Source organism: Hyla sarda, unplaced genomic scaffold, assembly GCF_029499605.1.
Source record: "Hyla sarda isolate aHylSar1 unplaced genomic scaffold, aHylSar1.hap1 scaffold_457, whole genome shotgun sequence".
NCBI classification, from domain to species: Eukaryota; Metazoa; Chordata; class Amphibia; order Anura; family Hylidae; genus Hyla; species Hyla sarda.
Window position 1 is genome coordinate 190,522 of NW_026610470.1, and position 23,262 is coordinate 213,783.

A 23,262-nucleotide genomic window follows, 5' to 3' on the forward strand; every position below is an offset into this window, starting at 1 on the left:
AGGGGTATCTCCTTTAGATCCTTCATGGCTCTAGACCACCAGGGATATCTCCATTAGATCCTTCATGACTCTAGACCACAAGCAATATCACAATTTGATCCTTTATGACCCCAGAGCATCAGGGTATCTCCTTTAGATCCTTCATGACTTTAGACCACCAGGGGTATCTCCATTAGATCCTTCATGACTCTAGACCACCAGGGGTATCTCCTTTAGATTCTTCATGGCTCTAGACTACCAGGGGTATCTCCTTTAGATCCTTCATGGCTCTAGACCACCAGGGGTATCTCCTTTAGATCCTTCATGACTCTAGACCACCAGGGGTATCTCCTTTAGATCCTTCATGGCTCTAGACCACCAGGGATATCTCCATTAGATCCTTCATGACTCTAGATCACCAGGGGTATCTCCATTAGATCCTTCATGACTCTAGACCACCAGGGGTATCTCCTTTAGATCCTTCATGGCTCTAGACCACCAGGGGTATCTCCATTAGATCCTTCATGACTCTAGACCACCAGGGGTATCTCCATTAGATCCTTCATGACTCTAGACCACCAGGGACATCTCTTTTAGATCCTTCATGACTCTACACAACCAGGGATATCTCCATTAGATCTTTCATGCGATTTCCCTGTTGGTCTCCATTTCTATCAGATTATATATGTAATATCGAGAGCTGTGATTGGATACCTGATCTCTAGTGATTATGATACTTGTTGAACTCTCGTCTCTACGGTTCTGTCTTCCACATTTAGGCATCAGACTTAACCATCAAGCTCACTGACTCCCCGAAAGACAAACCCGACCCCAGCAATCTGGTGTTCGGCACAGTCTTCACCGATCACATGTTAATGGTGGAGTGGTCTGTGGAGGAGGGATGGCAGAAACCGGAGATCAAACCTCTACAGAACCTGAGCTTTCACCCAGCATGCTCTGTGTTCAACTACGCCATAGAGGTGAGTGATGTCATACAGGGGGCGGGGCTGTGATCACATGTCATGGTATTACTATTATATCAGTGATGTCATACAGGGGGTGGGGCTGTGATCACATGTCATTGTATTACTATTATATCAGTGATGTCATACAGGGGGCGGGGCTGTGATCACATGTCATTATATTACTATATTATATCAGTGATGTCATACAGGGGGCGGGGCTGTGATCACATGTCATTATATTACTATTATATTATATCAGTGATGTCATACAGGGGGCAGGGCTGTGATCACATGTCATTATATTACTATTATATTATACCAGTGATGTCATACAGGGGGCGGGGCTGTGATCACATATCATTGTATTACTATTATATTATATCAGTGATGTCATAAAGGAGGCGGGGCTGTAATCACATGTCATTATATTACTATTATATTATATCAGTGATGTCATACAGGAGGCGGGGCTGTGATCACATGTCCTTATATTACTATTATATTATATCAGTGATGTCATACAGGGGGCGGGGCTGTGATCACATGTCATTATATTACTATTATATCAGTGATGTCATACAGGGGGCGGGGCTGTGATCACATGTTAATATATTACTATTATATTATATCAGTGATGTCATACAGGGGGCGGGGCTGTGATCACATGTCATTATATTACTATTATATCAGTGAGGTCATACAGGGGGCGGGGCTGTGATCACATGTCATTATATTACTATTATATTATATCAGTGAGGTCATACAGGGGGCGGGGCTGTGATCATGTCATTATATTACTATTATATTATATCAGTGATGTCATACAGGAGGCGGGACTGTAATCACATGTCATTATATTATATCAGTGAGGTCATACAGGGGGCGGGGCTGTGATCACATGTTAATATATTACTATTATTTTATATCAGTGATGTCATACAGGGGGCGGGGCTGTGATCACATGTCATTATATTATATCAGTGAGGTCATACAGGGGGCGGGGCTGTGATCACATGTTAATATATTACTATTATTTTATATCAGTGATGTCATACAGGGGGCGGTGCTCAGATCACATGTCATTATATTACTATTATATTATATCAGTGAGGTCCTACAGGGGGCGGGGCTGTGATCACATGTCATTATATTACTATTATATTATATCAGTGATGTCATACAGGGGGCGGGGCTGTGATCACATGTCATTATATTACTATTATATTATATGAGTGAGGTCATACAGGGGGCGGGGCTGTGATCACGTCATTATATTACTATTATATCAGTGATGTCATACAGGGGGCGGGGCTGATATATAGGTTTCGGTTGTCAGCAGTAATAGATGTCCCTGTAGTATATGGGATGGTGAGTAACAATGCTGCATTAGTAACAAGGAGATTATAGATGCTGTTTGGAGACATCCTCACACCTATAATTGTGGTGAGTGTATCTGCTGGGGGTTGTTGTTCTTCCTATCATATAACAGTTTCTTCTCTCTGCAGCTTTTTGAAGGAATGAAAGCTTATCGGGGAGAAGATGGGAAAATCCACTTGTTTCGACCTCAACTAAATATGGATAGGATGCTCCGATCAGCCAAAAGAATGACCCTGCCGGTAAGTCCTTCATGTGTCCGCTCCTCTTATAACGCTCCAGTACTGATATAACCTCTATATATTACATCATATGTGACTGATATCAGCCGCTCCTCTTATAACGCTCCAGTACTGATATAATCTCTATATATTACATCATATGTGACTGATATCAGCCGCTCCTCTTATAACACTCCAGTACTGATATAATCTCTATATATTACATCATATGTGATATCAGCCGCTCCTCTTATAACGCTCCAGTACTGATATAATCTCTATATATTACATCATATGTGACTGATATCAGCCGCTCCTCTTATAACGCTCCAGTACTGATATAATCTCTATATATTACATATGTGATGATATCAGCCGCTCCTCTTATAACGCTCCAGTACTGATATAACCTCTATATATTACATCATATGTGATGATATCAGCAGCTCCTCTTATAACGCTCCAGTACTGATATAACCTCTATATATTACATCATATGTGATATCAGCCGCTCCTCTTATAACGCTCCAGTACTGATATAACCTCTATATATTACATCATATGTGACTGATATCAGCCGCTCCTCTTATAACGCTCCAGTACTGATATAACCTCTATATATTACATCATATGTGATATCAGCCGCTCCTCTTATAACGCTCCAGTACTGATATAACCTCTATATATTACATCATATGTGACTGATATCAGCCGCTCCTCTTATAACGCTCCAGTACTGATATAACCTCTATATATTACATCATATGTGACTGATATCAGCCGCTCCTCTTATAACGCTCCAGTACTGATATATTCTCTATATATTACATCATATGTGATATCAGCCGCTCCTCTTATAACGCTCCAGTACTGATATCATCACATATGATGTAATATATACAGGTTATATCAGCCGCTCCTCTTATAACGCTCCAGTACTGATATAACCTCTATATATTACATCATATGTGACTGATATCAGCCGCTCCTCTTATAACGCTCCAGTACTGATATAACCTCTATATATTACATCATATGTGATGATATCAGCCGCTCCTCTTATAACGCTCCAGTACTGATATAATCTCTATATATTACATCATATGTGATGATATCAGCCGCTCCTCTTATAACGCTCCAGTACTGATATAACCTCTATATTACATCATATGTGACTGATATCAGCCGCTCCTCTTATAACGCTCCAGTACTGATATAACCTCTATATATTACATCATATGTGATATCAGCCGCTCCTCTTATAACGCTCCAGTACTGATATATTCTCTATATATTACATCATATGTGATATCAGCCGCTCCTCTTATAACGCTCCAGTACTGATATAACCTCTATATATTACATCATATGTGACTGATATCAGCCGCTCCTCTTATAACGCTCCAGTACTGATATAATCTCTATATATTACATCATATGTGACTGATATCAGCCGCTCCTCTTATAACGCTCCAGTACTGATATAATCTCTATATATTACATCATATGTGACTGATATCAGCCGCTCCTCTTATAACGCTCCAGTACTGATATAACCTCTATATATTACATCATATGTGATATCAGCCGCTCCTCTTATAACGCTCCAGTACTGATATAATCTCTATATATTACATCATATGTGATGATATCAGCCGCTCCTCTTATAACGCTCCAGTACTGATATATTCTCTATATATTACATCATATGTGACTGATATCAGCCGCTCCTCTTATAACGCTCCAGTACTGATATAACCTCTATATATTACATTATATGTGATATCAGCCGCTCCTCTTATAACGCTCCAGTACTGATATAATCTCTATATATTACATTATATGTGATGATATCAGCCGCTCCTCTTATAACACTCCAGTACTGATATAACCTCTATATATTACATTATATGTGATGATATCAGCCGCTCCTCTTATAACGCTCCAGTACTGATATATTCTCTATATATTACATCATATGTGACTGATATCAGCCGCTCCTCTTATAACGCTCCAGTACTGATATAACCTCTATATATTACATTATATGTGATGATATCAGCCGCTCCTCTTATAACGCTCCAGTACTGATATAATCTCTATATATTACATCATATGTGATATCAGCCGCTCCTCTTATAATGCTCCAGTACTGATATAACCTCTATATATTACATCATATGTGATGATATCAGCCGCTCCTCTTATAACGCTCCAGTACTGATATATCCTCTATATATTACATCATATGTGATATCAGCCGCTCCTCTTATAATGCTCCAGTACTGATATAACCTCTATATATTACATCATATGTGATATCAGCCGCTCCTCTTATAATGCTCCAGTACTGATATAATCTCTATATATTACATCATATGTGATGATATCAGCCGCTCCTCTTATAACGCTCCAGTACTGATATAATCTCTATATATTACATCATATGTGATGATATCAGCCGCTCCTCTTATAACGCTCCAGTACTGATATAATCTCTATATATTACATCATATGTGATATCAGCCGCTCCTCTTATAACGCTCCAGTACTGATATAACCTCTATATATTACATCATATGTGATATCAGCCGCTCCTCTTATAACGCTCCAGTACTGATATAATCTCTATATATTACATCATATGTGATGATATCAGCCGCTCCTCTTATAACGCTCCAGTACTGATATATCCTCTATATATTACATCATATGTGACTGATATCAGCCGCTCCTCTTATAATGCTCCAGTACTGATATAACCTCTATATATTACATCATATGTGATGATATCAGCCGCTCCTCTTATAACGCTCCAGTACTGATATAACCTCTATATATTACATCATATGTGATGATATCAGCCGCTCCACTTATAACGCTCCAGTACTGATATAACCTCTATATATTACATCATATGTGACTGATATCAGCCGCTCCTCTTATAACGCTCCAGTACTGATATAACCTCTATATATTACATCATATGTGATGATATCATCCGCTCCTCTTATAACGCTCCAGTACTGATATAATCTCTCTATATTACATCATATGTGATGATATCAGCCGCTCCTCTTATAACGCTCCAGTACTGATATAATCTCTATATATTACATCATATGTGATGATATCAGCCGCTCCTTTTATAACGCTCCAGTCCCTTTATTTCGCAGCCCTTTGATAAGAAGGAGCTCTTGGACTGTATCCGGAAGCTGATAGACGTGGACAGGGACTGGGTGCCACAATCCACAGAGGCTAGCCTGTATGTGCGGCCCATCTTCATCGGAACAGAGGTGAGCTGCGGTATTATTATCAGCTGGATCAATATGTAAATTAGGGGGTGGAGCCAGTCAGACTCTGATGTCTCTTGTTCTCATAGTGTCTCCTCTGTCTCTCCAGGCGTCTGTAAGAGTGAAGAGTTCCTCCAAGGCCTTACTGTACGTCATCCTCAGCCCCGTCGGGCCGTACTTCTCCAGTGGAGCCTTCACCCCAATCTCATTATGGGCCGACCCGAAATATGTCCGGGCCTGGAAAGGGGGAACCGGCGACAGCAAAGTCGGAGGGTAAGACTTGTAATTGTGAGAATTGGGTCAATGCGGTATTATACAAGAGCGCCACCTAGAGAGACAAAATGAGGGGAGGATATTCACTTACTAGATACTATATATATATATATACAGCTTCCAGTGGGGGAAGAAGTCTGACTGGGAGTGATTTTATGGACAGTATTTACAGCTTCCAGAGGGGGAAGGAAACTGACTGGGAGGGTACTAGGGACTGTATACATAGATTCCAGAGAAGGGAGATGGCTGACAGGTAGTGTACTAGGGAATGCAAATACAGATTCCAGTGGGAGATGTAGACAGACTGGGGGGGGGGGATGTACTAGGTTCTATATATATACAGCTTCTAGAGAGAAAAAGACACTGTCTGGGAGTCTACTATGGAGAATATATATAATCAAGGCGGGGATAGGGACAGACTGGAAGTCTACTGGGTGCTATATATATATATTTCAGATGGAGGTTGACTGGACGGGTACTAGGGTCTGTATATATACAGTTTCCAAAGGGGGATAGGGACTAACTGGGAGTCTCCTAGGGACTGTATATACAGATTCCAGAGGTGAAAAGAGACTGACTGGGAGTGTACTAGGGACTATATATACAGCTTAAGGGGGATATGATCAACGTATATAAGTATATAAATGGCCCATACAAAAAATATGGGGAAAAACTGTTCCAGGTTAAACCCCCTCAAAAGGACGAGGGGGCGCTGCCTCCGTCTGGAGAAGAAAAGGTTTAGTCTCAAGGGGCGACACACCATCTATACCATAGGAACTGTGAATTTATGGAACAGTCTACCTCAGGAACTGGTCAATTCCTTGGTTGAACTGGATGGATGTAGGTCTTTTTTCAACCATACTAACTATATAGCTATATGTAGCTTCCAGAGGGGGATGGAGACTGACTGCGAGTGTGCTAAGGACTATTTACAGTATACAGCTTCCAGAGGGGGATGGAGACTGACTGGGAGTGTACTAAGGACTTTATATACAGCTTTCAGAGGGGGATGGAGACTGACTGGGAGTGTACTAAGGACTAAATATACAGCTTTCAGAGGGAGATGGAGACTGAATGGAAGTCTACTAGGGACTATATATACAGATTCCAGAGGGGGGTGGACACTGACTGGGAGTCTACTAGGGAATATATACACAGTTTCCAGCTGTAGAAGGAGACTGACTGAGTGTGTACTAGGGACTATAGATGTCAAATTGTTAATTATTGCTTGTGTTTCTTCCTAGGAATTACGGAAATTCTCTCTTTGCCCAATATGAGGCGCAGAGCTTCGGCTGTCAGCAGGTTCTGTGGCTGTACGGTCCGGACGAGCAAATCACTGAAGTCGGAACGATGAATCTCTTCCTGTTCTGGACAAATGAAGATGGCGGTAGGGATAAAAAACAAAATCAAAAATAAAATAAAGAGAAATTCCTACAATTCACTAATAACCAGTTTCACAGCAGGTAGTAAAAAGAGATACAGGATTCTAAGCTCTTTCTGCCATCTAGTGGTCAAAGTGAAAACTGCAGAATATGTCACAATTCCTATCACAAAGATATAAACACAATATAACACGTTCCCGGCCTGGAACACACCGGCTTCTGATCACAGGGGCTCCTTTAAAGGGGTACTCCGCCCCTAGACATCTTATCCCCTATCCAAAGGAAAGGGAACAAGATGTCTAATCGTGGGGGGTTCCGCCGCTGGGGACTCCCGCGATCTCGGCTGCGGCACCACAGACATCTGGTGCACAGAGAAAACTTCGTTGATGCGGGGAGGAGGCTTGTGATGTCACGGGCACGCCCCGCTCCTGACGTCACGGCCGCCCCCTCAATGGAAGTCTATGGGAGGGGGCGTGACGTCAGTCACGCCCCCTCCCATAGACTTCCATTGAGGGGGTGGCCGTGACATCATGAGTGGGGCGTGCCCGTGATCTCACGAGCCTCCGGTGCTGCACCCGACGCTCTAAACAAACACCGGGTGGATAGGAGATAAGATGTCTAGGGGTGGAGTACCCCTTTAAAGGGGTACTCCGGTGGAAAACTTTTTTTTTTAATCAATTGGTGCCAGAAAGTTAAACAGATTTGTAAATAACTTCTATTAAAAAGTCTTAATCCTTCCAGTACTTATTAGCTGCTGAATACTACAGAGGAAATCCTATTCTTTTTGGAACACAGAGCTCTCTGCTGACATCACGAGCACAGTGCTCTCTGCTGACATCTCTGTCCATTTTTAGGAACTGTCCAGAGCAGCATATGTTTTCTATGGGGCTTTTTTCCTACTCTGGACAGTTCCTAAAATGGACAGAGGTGTCAGCAGAGAGCACTGTGTTCCAAAAAAAAAAAAAGAATTTCCTCTGTAGTATTCAGCAGCTTATAAGTAGTGGAAGGATTAAGATTTTTTTAATAGAAGTAATTTACAAATTTGTTTAACTTTCTGGCACCAGTTGATTAAAAAAAAAAAAAAAAAAAAGCTTTCCACCGGAGTACCCCTTTAATTTCCGGATCGGAGGCCGCAGCAGATTCTCCAGCCTTCGCGCAGGGACAGATGGTCGCCGACTACTCTTGACAAATTACTTTTTAAATCCAATTTGTGGCTTAAAATTTCTTCTCCTTCCAAGGACGAAAATAACTAAAATAGGGGCAGATCAGAGTATTTCAACATATTTACTTACAGAAGCAGAATACAATCAACCCAGCTCCCTCAGGCTGTCATCCAGCTTTCCCAGACTCCAGAACGTGACTCGTTGCTTCTCTAACATTTTAAGATGAAAATTGTTTCTTTTCCAGAGCTGGAATTAGCGACTCCACCACTAGATGGCATCATTCTCCCGGGGGTCACCAGGCGCAGCATTCTAGATCTGGCTCGTAAATGGGTACGTACCGTATGTGTTCTCTGGTGTCAGCCGCCTGTCAGGGAGTTAAGACTGAACGGCCAATGAGAGAGCTGTCTGCCCGCAGGGGGAGTTCAAGGTGTCGGAGCGATATCTGACCATGGCGGATCTGGAGAAGGCGCTGCAGGAGGGGCGCGTCGGGGAGATGTTTGGCGCTGGAACGGCCTGTGTGGTGTGTCCGGTCGGATCCATACTGTACAAGAACGAGGTGAGAGCGAGCGGCCTGGACCGCCACCGAATATACACTATATATAATGTCTGTAAAAAGTATTCACACCCCTTGGAATATTTAACCCCTTCAGGGACGTGCACAGACATGTGGGGCGGGCAGGACTGATGTGAATAAAGGGCAATTCTCATAATTAAAGGGGTATTCCAGGGAAAAACTTTATATATATAAATATATATATATATATATATATATATATATATATATATATATTTATCAACTGGCTCCAGAAAGTTAAAGAGATTTGTAAATGTCTTCTATTGAAACATCTTAATCCTTCCAATAATTATCAGCTGCTGAAGTTGAGTTGTTCTTTTCTGTTTGGCAGCAGTGCTCTCTGCTGACATCTCTGCTTGTCTCGGGAACTGCACAGAGTAGAAGAGGTTTGCTCTGGGGATTTGCTTCTACTCTGGACAGTTCCCGAGACACTTAGACAGAAAAAGAACAACTCAACTTCAGCAGCTCATAAGTACTGAAAGGATTAAGATTTTTTAATAGAAGTAATTTACAAATTTGTTTAAAAGGGTTATCCAGGGAATTTTTTTTATATATCAACTGACTCCAGAAAGTTAAACAGATTTGTAAATTACTTCTATTAAAAAATCTTAATCCTTTCAGTACTTATGAGCTTCTGAAGTTGAGTTGTTCTTTTCTGTCTAAGTGCTCTCTGATGACACCTGTCTCGGGAACCGCCCAGTTTAGAAGCAAATCCCCATAGCAAACCTCTTCTACTCTGTGTAGTTCCCGGGACAGGTGTCATCAGAGAGCAGTTAGACAGAAAAGAACAACCTTAACTTCAGAAGCTCATAAGTACTGAAAGGCTTAAGATTTTTTAATAGAAGTAATTTACAAATCTGTTTAACTTTCTGGGGCCAGTTGATATATAAAAAAAAGTTTTTTTCCTGGAATATCCCTTTAACTTTCTGGAGCCAGTGGATATGGATATATATATATATATATAATATTTTTTTTTTTCCTGGATAACCCCTTTAATTATTTAAATGCCCACATAATGATGCCCCACTGCCCATTGTCAAAAGAGCAGGGGCTCAAGCCATTGTCAATGTGTGCGCGTCCCTGAACCCCTTCCCTCTTGGGCCATTTTTCCTTTTTGCACGTTTATTTTTTCCTCCTCCCTAAAAATCATAACACTTTAAATTTTCCACCTACAGATCCATATGAGGGTTTTTTTTTTTGCGCCACCAATTCCACTTTGCAATTAATAATTTCACCACAAAACCTACGGCGAAACCAGAAAAAAAATAATATTTATGGGGCAAAAAAATAAATAAAAAATAAAATAAATAAAAAAACAAACAAACAACAATACGTCATTTTGTAAATAATGGGGGCTTCCGATTTTGCGCAGTGCACTTTTCGGTAAAAACGACACCTTACCTTTATTCTGCAGGTCCATACGGTTACAAGGATATCCAATTTATATAGGTTTTATTTTATTTTACTACTTAAAAAAAAAAAAAGATTATAACTACGTGCACCAAAATTAGTATGTTTAAAATTGCTCAATTTTTGCGCCGTGATCTGAAGTTTTTATCGGGACCATTTTTATTTTGATTGCACCTTTTTAATTCCTTTTTTTCTAGTACATGAAGTGACCGATAATACGCATTTCTGGACTATTGAATTTTTATTACGCTTGCGCCTTTGACCGTGCGGTTTAATAAACGTTATTTTTTAATAGTTCGGAAATTTACGCAGGCGGCAATACCACATGTTTTATTTTATTTTATTTTTTAATTATTTTTTAAATTTTTTTTTTTGATAAATGGGAAAACTTTTATTAGTGAAGGGGTTAATGCAAATTTATTTACTTTTTTATTTATTTTTTTCACACTTTTTTCGTCCCCATAGGAGACTATAACATACAATCTTTAGATTTCATACACTCATCAATACATCTCCATAGGAGAGCATTGATCAGTGTTATCGTCGCTCCATTGCTTCAGCCTGGCAAAGCTGAACGCAAGGCTGGAGCACCGATCGGATGGCAGGGATCAGTCCACCAAGCTAACCTGGTACGGGACAAACTGTTCCGAACACTGGAGCTGGCATCGGGAACTCGTGACATCATAACCCTGCCCCCTCATGACGTCATGCCCCAACCCCTCAATGCAAGTCTATGGGAGGGGGCGTGACGGCTGTCACGCCCCCTCACATAGACTTGCATTGAGGGGGCGGGGCGTGAAATCATGAGGGGCGGGGCCACCCGGGATCCACCAGGTATGATGCATGCTCACCTGCTGAGCGCTCGTCATACAGCGGGAGCCCGCAGTGGATGTACATATACGTCCATTTGCGACAAAGGGTTAAATTCCATTGTTATATTTAAAGGGTTAGTCCAAGATAAGAAAACATGGCTGCTTTCTTCCTAATACAGTGCCACCCCTGTCCTCAGGTTATGTGTGGTATTGCACCTGTCACCTTGGGATTGTCTGTATAATCTTCCCTCCTGGTGTTGGTTCTCTTGCAGACTGCAGCAGGTTTTCCAGCCAGAGTTTCCCTTGTATTTTCCCACTTACTTCACAGGGGGGGGAGGGGGTTGGATACTTTTTAGCTTTGTGAGAAATTTGTATTTTTTTTTGCCAAAGGGGGAAGGACATTACGGGGAACTTGCTACAGAGGAGGAAGGAGACTGACTGGGAGTGTACTTTGGGCTATCTACAGAGGAGGAAGGAGACTGACTGGGAGTGTACTTTGGGCTATATTAATAGCTAACAGAGGGGGAAGGACGTTAGAGGGAACTTGCTACAGAGGGGGAAGGAGACTGACTGGGAGTGTACTTTGGGCTATATTAATAGCTAACAGAGGGGGAAGGACATTAGGGGGAACTTGCTACAGAGAAGGAAGGAGACTGACTGGGAGTGTACTTTGGGCTATATTAATAGCTAACAGAGGGGGAAGGACATTAGGGGGAACTTGCTACAGAGAAGGAAGGAGACTGACTGGGAGTGTACTTTGGGCTATAGTAATAGCTAACAGAGGGGGAAGGACATTAGAGGGAACTTGCTACACAGGAGGAAGGAGACTGACTGGGAGTGTACTTTGGACTATATTAATAGCTAACATAGGGGGAAGGACATTAGAGGGAACTTGCTACAGAGGAGGAAGGAGACTGGCTGGGAGTGTACTTTGGGCTATATTAATAGCTAACAGAGGGGGAAGGACATTAGAGGGAACTTGCTACAGAGGAGGAAGGAGACTGACTGGGAGTGTACTTTGGGCTATATTAATAGCTAACAGAGGGGGAAGGACATTACGGGGAACTTGCTACATAGGAGTAAGGAGACTGACTGGGAGTGTACTTTGGACTATATTAATAGCTAACAGGGGGGGAAGGACATTAGAGGGAACTTGCTACAGAGGAGGAAGGAGACTGACTGGGAGTGTACTTTGGGCTATATTAATTTTCTCAGAACTTGCTACAGACTAGATTTAAAGCTCCCATATGTGGAAGGAGACTCACTGGGCACTTACTGGGAACTATATTTTCAGCTTTCAGAGGAGGAAGGAGATTGACTGGAAAGTTCCTGGGAACTGTATATAGTTGCTAGAGATCTAAGAAGGCTGAGAACTTAGCGGGGACTATATATTCAGCTTTAAAAGGTGGAATGAGACTGACTGGTAGTGTACTGGGTGTATAGTGTGTATATATATATATATATATATATATATATATATATATATATATATGCAGCTTCTAGAGGAGAAAGAAGACTAACCTGTACTGTACTGGGGACATTATACAGTAGCTGATACAGGGGGAAGCAGATTCACTCGAAACTTGCCACAGACTAAATTTTCTGCTCCCAGATGGGGCAGGAGACTGACTGGAAACTTACTTGGGACTATACTTACAGCTGCCAGAAGGGCAAAAAGATTGGAAACTTACCTGGAACAATATATATTTAGCTGCCAGAGGGGGAAGCAGACTGATTGGGAGTGTACTCGGGACTATATTTATAGCTTCCAGAGGGGGAAGGAGATTCACTAGGGATTATAATTATTGCTATCAGACAGAAAAAGAGACTGACCCTTAATGGAAACTGTGGGTGGGATAATATCATTTGACATTGTGAGACATTCAGCTGTCACATGACCTTTGGTGGCCCCTCCCCCCAGGGCTCCTAGTCCCCTCGCTGTTTGTGGGACACCCTGTATTAGACCAATTTACATTCATAATCTCTCATTCCTGGATTCTATTCACTGACTTGCAGCTGTTCTACTATCCATTCCCTGACTGTCTATTATTGGTGACGGCGTCTGGAACTGTTTTGTGTTTTTATAGAAACTGGAAATTCCAAGCAAAGAGAATAAGGTGGCGGCCCGTGTGCTGAAGGAGCTGACGGATATCCAGGTGGGGTTTCTCTTATCTCTGAAACACTCTGTGCTGCTTTGGGCCCTGCCCCTTTCTGTGTCATGTGACTTCCGCTCGTCTCCCCCCATTACACCCGGCCCCCCTTCTCACTAACATCACCCACACCTCTCCATGGCCCCCTCCTCACCAACATCACCCATCCCTCTCCACAGCCCCCTCCTCACTAACATCACCCACACCTCTCCACGGCCCCCTCCTCACCATCATCACCCACCCCTCTCCATGGCCTCCTACTCACCGACATCACCCATCCCTCTCCACAGACCCCTCCTCACTAACATCACCCACACCTCTCCACGGCCTCCTCCTCACCAACATCACCCATCCCTCTCCACAGCCCCCTCCTCACTAACATCACCCACACTTCTCCACAACCCCCTCCTTACTAACATCACTTACACCTCTCCACGGCCCCCTCCTCACTAACATCACCCACCCCTCTCCACAGCCCCTCTTCACTAACATCACCCACACCTCTCCACGGCCCCCTCCTCACTAACATCACCTACACCTCTCCACGGCCCCCTCCTCACTAACATCACCCACACTTCTCCACAGCCCCCTACTCACTAACATCACCCACACTTCTCCACAGCCCCCTACTCACTAACATCACCCACACTTCTCCACAGCCCTCTCCTCACTAACCTCACCCACACTTCTCCACAGCCCTCTCCTCACTAACCTCACCCATCCCTCTCCACAGCCCCTCCCTCACTAACATCGCCAACACCTCTCCACGACCCCCTCCTCACTAATATCACCCATCCCTTTCCACAGCCCCCTCCTCACTAACATCACCCACACTTCTACATGTCCCCCTCCTCACTAACATCACCCACACCTCTCGATGGCCCCCTCTTCACTAACATCACCCACACCTCTCCACAGCCCCTCATCACTAACATCACCCACACTTCTTCATGTCCCCCTCCTCACTAACATCTCCCACACCTCTCCATGGCCCCCTCCTCACTAACATTACCCACCCCTTTCTACAGGCCCCCTCCTCTATAACATCACCCACCCCTATCCATGGCCCCCTCCTCACTAAAATCACCCACCCCTATCCACGGCCCCCTCCTCACTAACATCACCCACCCCTCACCTCAGCCCCCTCCTCACTAACATCACCCACCCCTCTCCTCAGCCCCTCCTCACTAACATTGCCTACACCTCTCCACGGCCCCCTCCTCACTAACATCACCCATCCCTCTCCTCAGTCCCCTCCTCACTAACATCACCTACACCTCTCCTCAGCCCCCTCCTCACTAACATCACCTACACCTCTCCACGGCCCCCTCCTCACTAACATCACCCACACCTCTCCACAGCCCCCTCCTTACTAACATCACCCACACCTCTGCTCAGCCCCCTCCTCACTAACATCACCCATCCCTCTCCTCAGTCCCCTCCTCACTAACATCACCCACACCTCTCCTCAGCCCCCTCCTCACTAACATCACCCACACCTCTCCTCAGCCCCCTCCTCACTAACATCACCTACACCTCTCCTCAGCCCCCTCCTCACCAACATCACCCACACCTCTCCACAGTCCCCTCCTCACGAACATCACCCTCCCCTCTCCACAGCCCCCTCCTCACTAACATCACCCTCCCCTCTCCACAGCCCCCTCCTCACTAACATCACCCACCCCTTTCCACAGCCCCTCCTCACTAACATCACCCACCCCTCTCCACAGCCCCCTCCTCACTAACATCACCTACACCTCTCCGCAACCCCCTCCTTACTAACATCACCTACACCTCTCCACGGCCCCCTCCTCACTAACATCACCCACCCCTCTCCTCAGTCCCCTCCTCACTAACATCACCCATCCCTCTCCTCAGTCCCCTCCTCACTAACATCACCTACACCTCTCCTCAGCCCCCTCCTCACTAACATCACCTACACCTCTCCACGGCCCCCTTCTCACTAACATCACCCACACCTCTCCATGGCCCCCTCCTCACCAACATCACCCATCCCTCTCCACAGCCCCCTCCTCACTAACATCACCCACACCTCTCCACGGCCCCCTCCTCACCATCATCACCCACCCCTCTCCATGGCCTCCTACTCACCGACATCACCCATCCCTCTCCACAGACCCCTCCTCACTAACATCACCCACACCTCTCCACGGCCTCCTCCTCACCAACATCACCCATCCCTCTCCACAGCCCCCTCCTCACTAACATCACCCACACTTCTCCACAACCCCCTCCTTACTAACATCACTTACACCTCTCCACGGCCCCCTCCTCACTAACATCACCCACCCCTCTCCACAGCCCCTCTTCACTAACATCACCCACACCTCTCCACGGCCCCCTCCTCACTAACATCACCTACACCTCTCCACGGCCCCCTCCTCACTAACATCACCCACACTTCTCCACAGCCCCCTACTCACTAACATCACCCACACTTCTCCACAGCCCCCTACTCACTAACATCACCCACACTTCTCCACAGCCCTCTCCTCACTAACCTCACCCACACTTCTCCACAGCCCTCTCCTCACTAACCTCACCCATCCCTCTCCACAGCCCCTCCCTCACTAACATCGCCAACACCTCTCCACGACCCCCTCCTCACTAATATCACCCATCCCTTTCCACAGCCCCCTCCTCACTAACATCACCCACACTTCTACATGTCCCCCTCCTCACTAACATCACCCACACCTCTCGATGGCCCCCTCTTCACTAACATCACCCACACCTCTCCACAGCCCCTCATCACTAACATCACCCACACTTCTTCATGTCCCCCTCCTCACTAACATCTCCCACACCTCTCCATGGCCCCCTCCTCACTAACATTACCCACCCCTTTCTACAGGCCCCCTCCTCTATAACATCACCCACCCCTATCCATGGCCCCCTCCTCACTAAAATCACCCACCCCTATCCACGGCCCCCTCCTCACTAACATCACCCACCCCTCACCTCAGCCCCCTCCTCACTAACATCACCCACCCCTCTCCTCAGCCCCTCCTCACTAACATCGCCTACACCTCTCCACGGCCCCCTCCTCACTAACATCACCCATCCCTCTCCTCAGTCCCCTCCTCACTAACATCACCTACACCTCTCCTCAGCCCCCTCCTCACTAACATCACCTACACCTCTCCACGGCCCCCTCCTCACTAACATCACCCACACCTCTCCACAGCCCCCTCCTTACTAACATCACCCACACCTCTGCTCAGCCCCCTCCTCACTAACATCACCCATCCCTCTCCTCAGTCCCCTCCTCACTAACATCACCCACACCTCTCCTCAGCCCCCTCCTCACTAACATCACCCACACCTCTCCTCAGCCCCCTCCTCACTAACATCACCTACACCTCTCCTCAGCCCCCTCCTCACCAACATCACCCACACCTCTCCACAGTCCCCTCCTCACGAACATCACCCTCCCCTCTCCACAGCCCCCTCCTCACTAACATCACCCTCCCCTCTGCACAGCCCCCTCCTCACTAACATCACCCACCCCTTTCCACAGCCCCTCCTCACTAACATCACCCACCCCTCTCCACAGCCCCCTCCTCACTAACATCACCTACACCTCTCCGCAACCCCCTCCTTACTAACATCACCTACACCTCTCCACGGCCCCCTCCTCACTAACATCACCCACCCCTATCCTCAGTCCCCTCCTCACTAACATCACCCATCCCTCTCCTCAGTCCCCTCCTCACTAACATCACCTACACCTCTCCTCAGCCCCCTCCTCACTAACATCACCTACACCTCTCCACGGCCCCCTTCTCACTAACATCACCCACACCTCTCCATGGCCCCCTCCTCACCAACATCACCCATCCCTCTCCACAGCCCCCTCCTCACTAACATCACCCACACCTCTCCACGGCCCCCTCCTCACCATCATCACCCACCCCTCTCCATGGCCTCCTACTCACCGACATCACCCATCCCTCTCCACAGACCCCTCCTCACTAACATCACCCACACCTCTCCACGGCCTCCTCCTCACCAACATCACCCATCCCTCTCCACAGCCCCCTCCTCACTAACATCACCCACACTTCTCCACAACCCCCTCCTTACTAACATCACTTACACCTCTCCACGGCCCCCTCCTCACTAACATCACCCACCCCTCTCCACAGCCCCTCTTCACTAACATCACCCACACCTCTCCACGGCCCCCTCCTCACTAACATCACCTACACCTCTCCACGGCCCCCTCCTCACTAACATCACCCACACTTCTCCACAGCCCCCTACTCACTAACATCACCCACACTTCTCCACAGCCCCCTACTCACTAACATCACCCACACTTCTCCACAGCCCTCTCCTCACTAACCTCACCCACACTTCTCCACAGCCCTCTCCTCACTAACCTCACCCATCCCTCTCCACAGCCCCTCCCTCACTAATATCACCCATCCCTTTCCACAGCCCCCTCCTCACTAACATCACCCACACTTCTACATGTCCCCCTCCTCACTAACATCACCCACACCTCTCGATGGCCCCCTCTTCACTAACATCACCCACACCTCTCCACAGCCCCTCATCACTAACATCACCCACACTTCTTCATGTCCCCCTCCTCACTAACATCTCCCACACCTCTCCATGGCCCCCTCCTCACTAACATTACCCACCCCTTTCTACAGGCCCCCTCCTCTATAACATCACCCACCCCTATCCATGGCCCCCTCCTCACTAAAATCACCCACCCCTATCCACGGCCCCCTCCTCACTAACATCACCCACCCCTCACCTCAGCCCCCTCCTCACTAACATCACCCACCCCTCTCCTCAGCCCCTCCTCACTAACATCGCCTACACCTCTCCACGGCCCCCTCCTCACTAACATCACCCATCCCTCTCCTCAGTCCCCTCCTCACTAACATCACCTACACCTCTCCTCAGCCCCCTCCTCACTAACATCACCTACACCTCTCCACGGCCCCCTCCTCACTAACATCACCCACACCTCTCCACAGCCCCCTCTTTACTAACATCACCCACACCTCTGCTCAGCCCCCTCCTCACTAACATCACCCATCCCTCTCCTCAGTCCCCTCCTCACTAACATCACCCACACCTCTCCTCAGCCCCCTCCTCACTAACATCACCCACACCTCTCCTCAGCCCCCTCCTCACTAACATCACCTACACCTCTCCTCAGCCCCCTCCTCACCAACATCACCCACACCTCTCCACAGTCCCCTCCTCACGAACATCACCCTCCCCTCTCCACAGCCCCCTCCTCACTAACATCACCCTCCCCTCTCCACAGCCCCCTCCTCACTAACATCACCCACCCCTTTCCACAGCCCCTCCTCACTAACATCACCCACCCCTCTCCACAGCCCCCTCCTCACTAACATCACCTACACCTCTCCGCAACCCCCTCCTTACTAACATCACCTACACCTCTCCACGGCCCCCTCCTCACTAACATCACCCACCCCTCTCCTCAGTCCCCTCCTCACTAACATCACCCACACCTCTCCACAGCCCCCTCCTCACTAACATCACCCTCCCCTCTCCACAGCCCCCTCCTCACTAACATCACCCTCCCCTCTCCACAGCCCCCTCCTCACTAATATCACCCACCCCTTTCCTCAGTCCCCTCCTCACTAACATCACCCATTCCTCTCCACAGCCCCCTCCTCACTAACATCACCCTCCCCTCTCCACAGCCCCCTCCTAACTAACATCACCCACCCCTTTCCTCAGTCCCCTCCTCACTAACATCACCCACACCTCTCCACAGCCCCCTCCTCACTAACATCACCCTCCCCTCTCCACAGCCCCCTCCTCACTAACATCACCCTCCCCTCTCCACAGCCCCCTCCTCACTAACATCACCCACCCCTTTCCTCAGCCCCCTCCTCACTAACATCACCCACCCCTCTCCACAGCCCCCTCCTCACTAACATCACCCACCCCTCTCCACAGCCCCCTCCTCACTAACATCACCCTCCCCTCTTGATACAATGTGTTTTATTCTGTTGTCTTTATCTTTTCAGTATGGGAGAACCCCGAGTGACTGGCTGGTGCTTGTGGGAGATTCCTAACCGGTTGGGAGTGAGGCGGAGACCCTCCATACGTCTGGGATCCCCCATCTATAGTTTAGATTTATTGATTAGAAATGTCATCCTCGGAATCTACGTCCTCGGATTTTTACAATCTGTCACTGTTCTCAATGTGCTGCATGCTTGCAGGCCATCTCTCCTCTCTCCACCACTCCCTGGCAGATCTGCAGGCCATCTCTCCTCTCTCCACCACTCCCTGACAGATCTGCAGATCATCTCTCCTCTCTCCACCACTCCCTGACAGATCTGCAGACCATCTCTCCTCTCTCCACCACTCCGTGACAGAGCTGCAGATCATCTCTCCTCTCTCCACCACTCCCTGACAGATCTGCAGGTCATCTCTCTTCTCTCCACCACTCCCTGACAGATCTGCAGACCATCTCTCCTCTTTCCACTACTCCCTGACAGATCTGCAGATCATTTCTCCTCTCTCCACCACTCCCTGACAGATCTGCAGATCATTTCTCCTCTCTCCACCACTCCCTGACAGATCTGCAGATCATCTCTCCTCTCTCCACCACTCCCTGACAGATCTGCAGATCATCTCTCCTCTCTCCACCACTCCCTGACAGATCTGCAGATCATCTCTCCTCTCTCCACCACTCCCTGACAGATCTGCAGATCATCTCTCCTCTCTCCACCACTCCCTGACAGATCTGCAGATCATCTCTCCTCTCTCCACCACTCCCTGACAGATCTGCAGATCATGTCTCCTCTCTCCACCACTCCCTGACAGATCTGCAGACCATCTCTCCTTTCTCCACGATGCTCCCACAGATCTGAAGACTGTCTCTCCTCCCTCCACCGCACCCTCAGATCTGCAGACCGTCTCTCCCCTTCACATTCTTGGTCGCCGCCGCTTGTTTAATTTAGATCTGATGAATCAGGACTTTTTAGGTGTTAGGAATCACTGAGCGCCTATAAGCCGTGATTTTCGCTGTACGGTGGCTCCTGCTCGGCCCAAAGATAATAACGTTACATGTAACCGGGATGAACAGGCGATCTGCGCGTCCAGATTAACCCATTCATCCCCGACATGTAAGGTGAAGAAACCGATTGAAGCACAAAAGAGGCTTAGTAAGAACATAAAGTACAAAGAGCTGAATCTGCGCACAAAACCAAATAACGTAATACAGATATAATGTCATCAAATCTCCTACTGCGCTCACTGTTCTGCTGTTATATCATGTCTTATCTTCTCATAACAGCAGAACAGTGAGTGCAGCTCTGGAGGTGATATCATGAATTATCCTCTAGTCACCTCCAGAGCTGCACTCACTATTCTGCTGTCGCATCATGTCTTATCCTCCAGAGCTGCACTCACTATTCTGCTGTTACATCATGTCTTATCCTCCAGAGCTGCACTCACTATTCTGCTGCTACATCATCTTATCTTCCAGAGCTGCACTCACTATTCTGCTGCTACATCATGTCCTATCCTCCAGTCACCTCCAAACCTTCTTGCTTCCAGGCTACAGGACTTCACGTCTCACTACTGCCCCCTGTCGCATCAGTGTCTGTACAGAGTAGAGGTTGCTGAGGTGTATTACATATGGTATACAGTAGAGTGCAGTACATGCTGACATGATGTAGCAGCAGAATAGTGAGTGCAGCTCTGGAGGTGAGTGGAGCAGAGGACAAGATAAGTGATAACATAAGTATGAACAGCGTCAACACTAAGGACCTAAAGGGGGGAGTGGCCAACAATCTGCAGCGCCAATCTTAATAACCCCCCCCTCTAGCTTCATTATAACTTGTTCCGTCATCACAGAGGACAGCGCCATGTCACACTCCGCAGGGATAGAATCGCTCCAGACATATTATATTCTTTGTATTTATCAGATATTTACCAAAGAACAATTCACGATTATCAGCGAAAGTCCAAAAAAACTTTCTAGATGAGGAGATTCAATAATCTAGAACATTAAACCTTCCGATAATCTAGAAATATAAACCTTCCGACAATCTAGAACATTACGCCTTACGATATTCTAGAACATTATGCCTTCCGACAATCTAGAATATTACACGGTCCTATAATCTAGAACATTACACCTTTTGATGATCTAGAATATTACACTAGAATATTAACACCTTCCGATAATCTGGAAATATAAACCACCCAATAATCTAGAACATTACACATTCCGATAATCTAGAATATTTCGCCTTCCGATAATTCCGATAATCTAGAACATTACACTGTCCAATACTCTAGAACATTACACCTTCCGATAATCTAGATTATTTCACCTTCCGATAATCTAGAATATTACAATTTTCGGTAATCTAGAACATTACACCTTCTGATAATCTAGAACATTACACTGCCCATTACTCTAGAACATTACACCTTCCGATAATCTAGAATATTTCACCTTCCAATAATCTAGAATATTACAATTTCCGATAATCTAGAACATTACACTGTCCAATACTCTAGAACCTTACACCTTCCGGTAATCTAGAGCATTTCACCTGCCGATAATCTAGAATATAAAAATTTTCGATAATCTAGAACCTTACACCTTCCGATAATCTAGAACATTACACCTTCCGATAATCTAGAACATTACACCTTCCGATAATCTAGAACATTACAGTGCCCATTACTCTAGAACATTACACCTTCCGATAATCTGGAATATTACACCTTCCGATAATCTAGAACATTACACCTTCCGATAATCTGGAATATTACACCTTCCGATAATCTAGAACATTTCACCTGTTCGGCCCATTGGTCCATTATACACATAATGTCAGGAATCGTCGCGCCATAGATTATAATAGAAATATTCGCTGTTTATCGAATCTGTGGAAACAAATTGTGACGTTTTCTGTTTTATACGATGTCTGACAATCGCTCAGTTTTCCCCCCTATGATGTTGCCATGGTGACGGATTTATATAGATATAATCGTAATATTCAGAGATTAGGAGAATCGTGAATTATAGTAATAATGATGTGAACTGTGGATAATCTGCAATAAATCCCTGAACAATAAACCTCCTGTATACTTCATCTGTGTAAGGGACAATGGGGGCCAACATGGGGGCCACATAACAGAATAACAAACAGATAATGGGGGCCACATAACAGAATAACAAACGGACAATGGGGGCCAACATGGGGGCCACATAACAGAATAACAAACAGACAATGGGGGCCAACATGGGGGCCACATAACAGAATAACAGACGGACAATGGAGGCCCCTTCTGGAGCCTGACGCCAGGGTAATTATTGTACTGATCTTTGCCTCCCTCTACTGGTCAACTGTGTAATTACACCTGGAAGAAATATTCCAAAACACAATGCAGATAAAAGACTCCAAAACCAATAGATATAATTTATATAGTAACAAGATGGCAGAATTATAGTAGTTATATTCTTGTATATAGGGGCAGTATTATAGTAGTAATATTCTTGTATATAGGAGCAGTATTATAGGAGTTATATTCTTGTATATAGGAGGCAGAATTATAGTAGTTATATTCTTGTATATAGGAGGCAGAATTATAGTAGTTATATTCTTGTATATAGGAGCA

General features: G+C 46.1%; 1 protein-coding gene across 1 annotated transcript; it reads left to right on the forward strand.

Moving 5' to 3' along the window:
- The first annotated feature begins 756 nt into the window (after positions 1-756).
- BCAT1 (branched chain amino acid transaminase 1) lies at positions 757-22,720 on the forward strand. Its single transcript, XM_056553909.1, has 9 exons — positions 757-959; positions 2,450-2,560; positions 5,716-5,835; positions 5,942-6,105; positions 7,350-7,492; positions 8,895-8,980; positions 9,066-9,206; positions 13,534-13,602; positions 19,647-22,720. Exons 1-9 carry the CDS (start codon positions 849-851, stop codon positions 19,692-19,694), a joined length of 993 nt encoding a protein of 330 aa, XP_056409884.1. The 5' UTR covers positions 757-848; the 3' UTR covers positions 19,695-22,720.
- Positions 22,721-23,262: the final 542 nt, after the last annotated feature.

Excerpts from the sequence above, each read along its gene's own strand:
- BCAT1 (XM_056553909.1), top strand. The coding sequence starts at position 849 with ATGTTAATGGTGGAGTGGTCTGTGGAGGAGGGATGGCAGAAACCGGAG. Across the intron at positions 7,493-8,894 it reads CTGGACAAATGAAGATGGCG|AGCTGGAATTAGCGACTCCA; the intron begins GTAGGGATAAAA and ends TTTCTTTTCCAG. Across the intron at positions 8,981-9,065 it reads TAGATCTGGCTCGTAAATGG|GGGGAGTTCAAGGTGTCGGA; the intron begins GTACGTACCGTA and ends GTCTGCCCGCAG.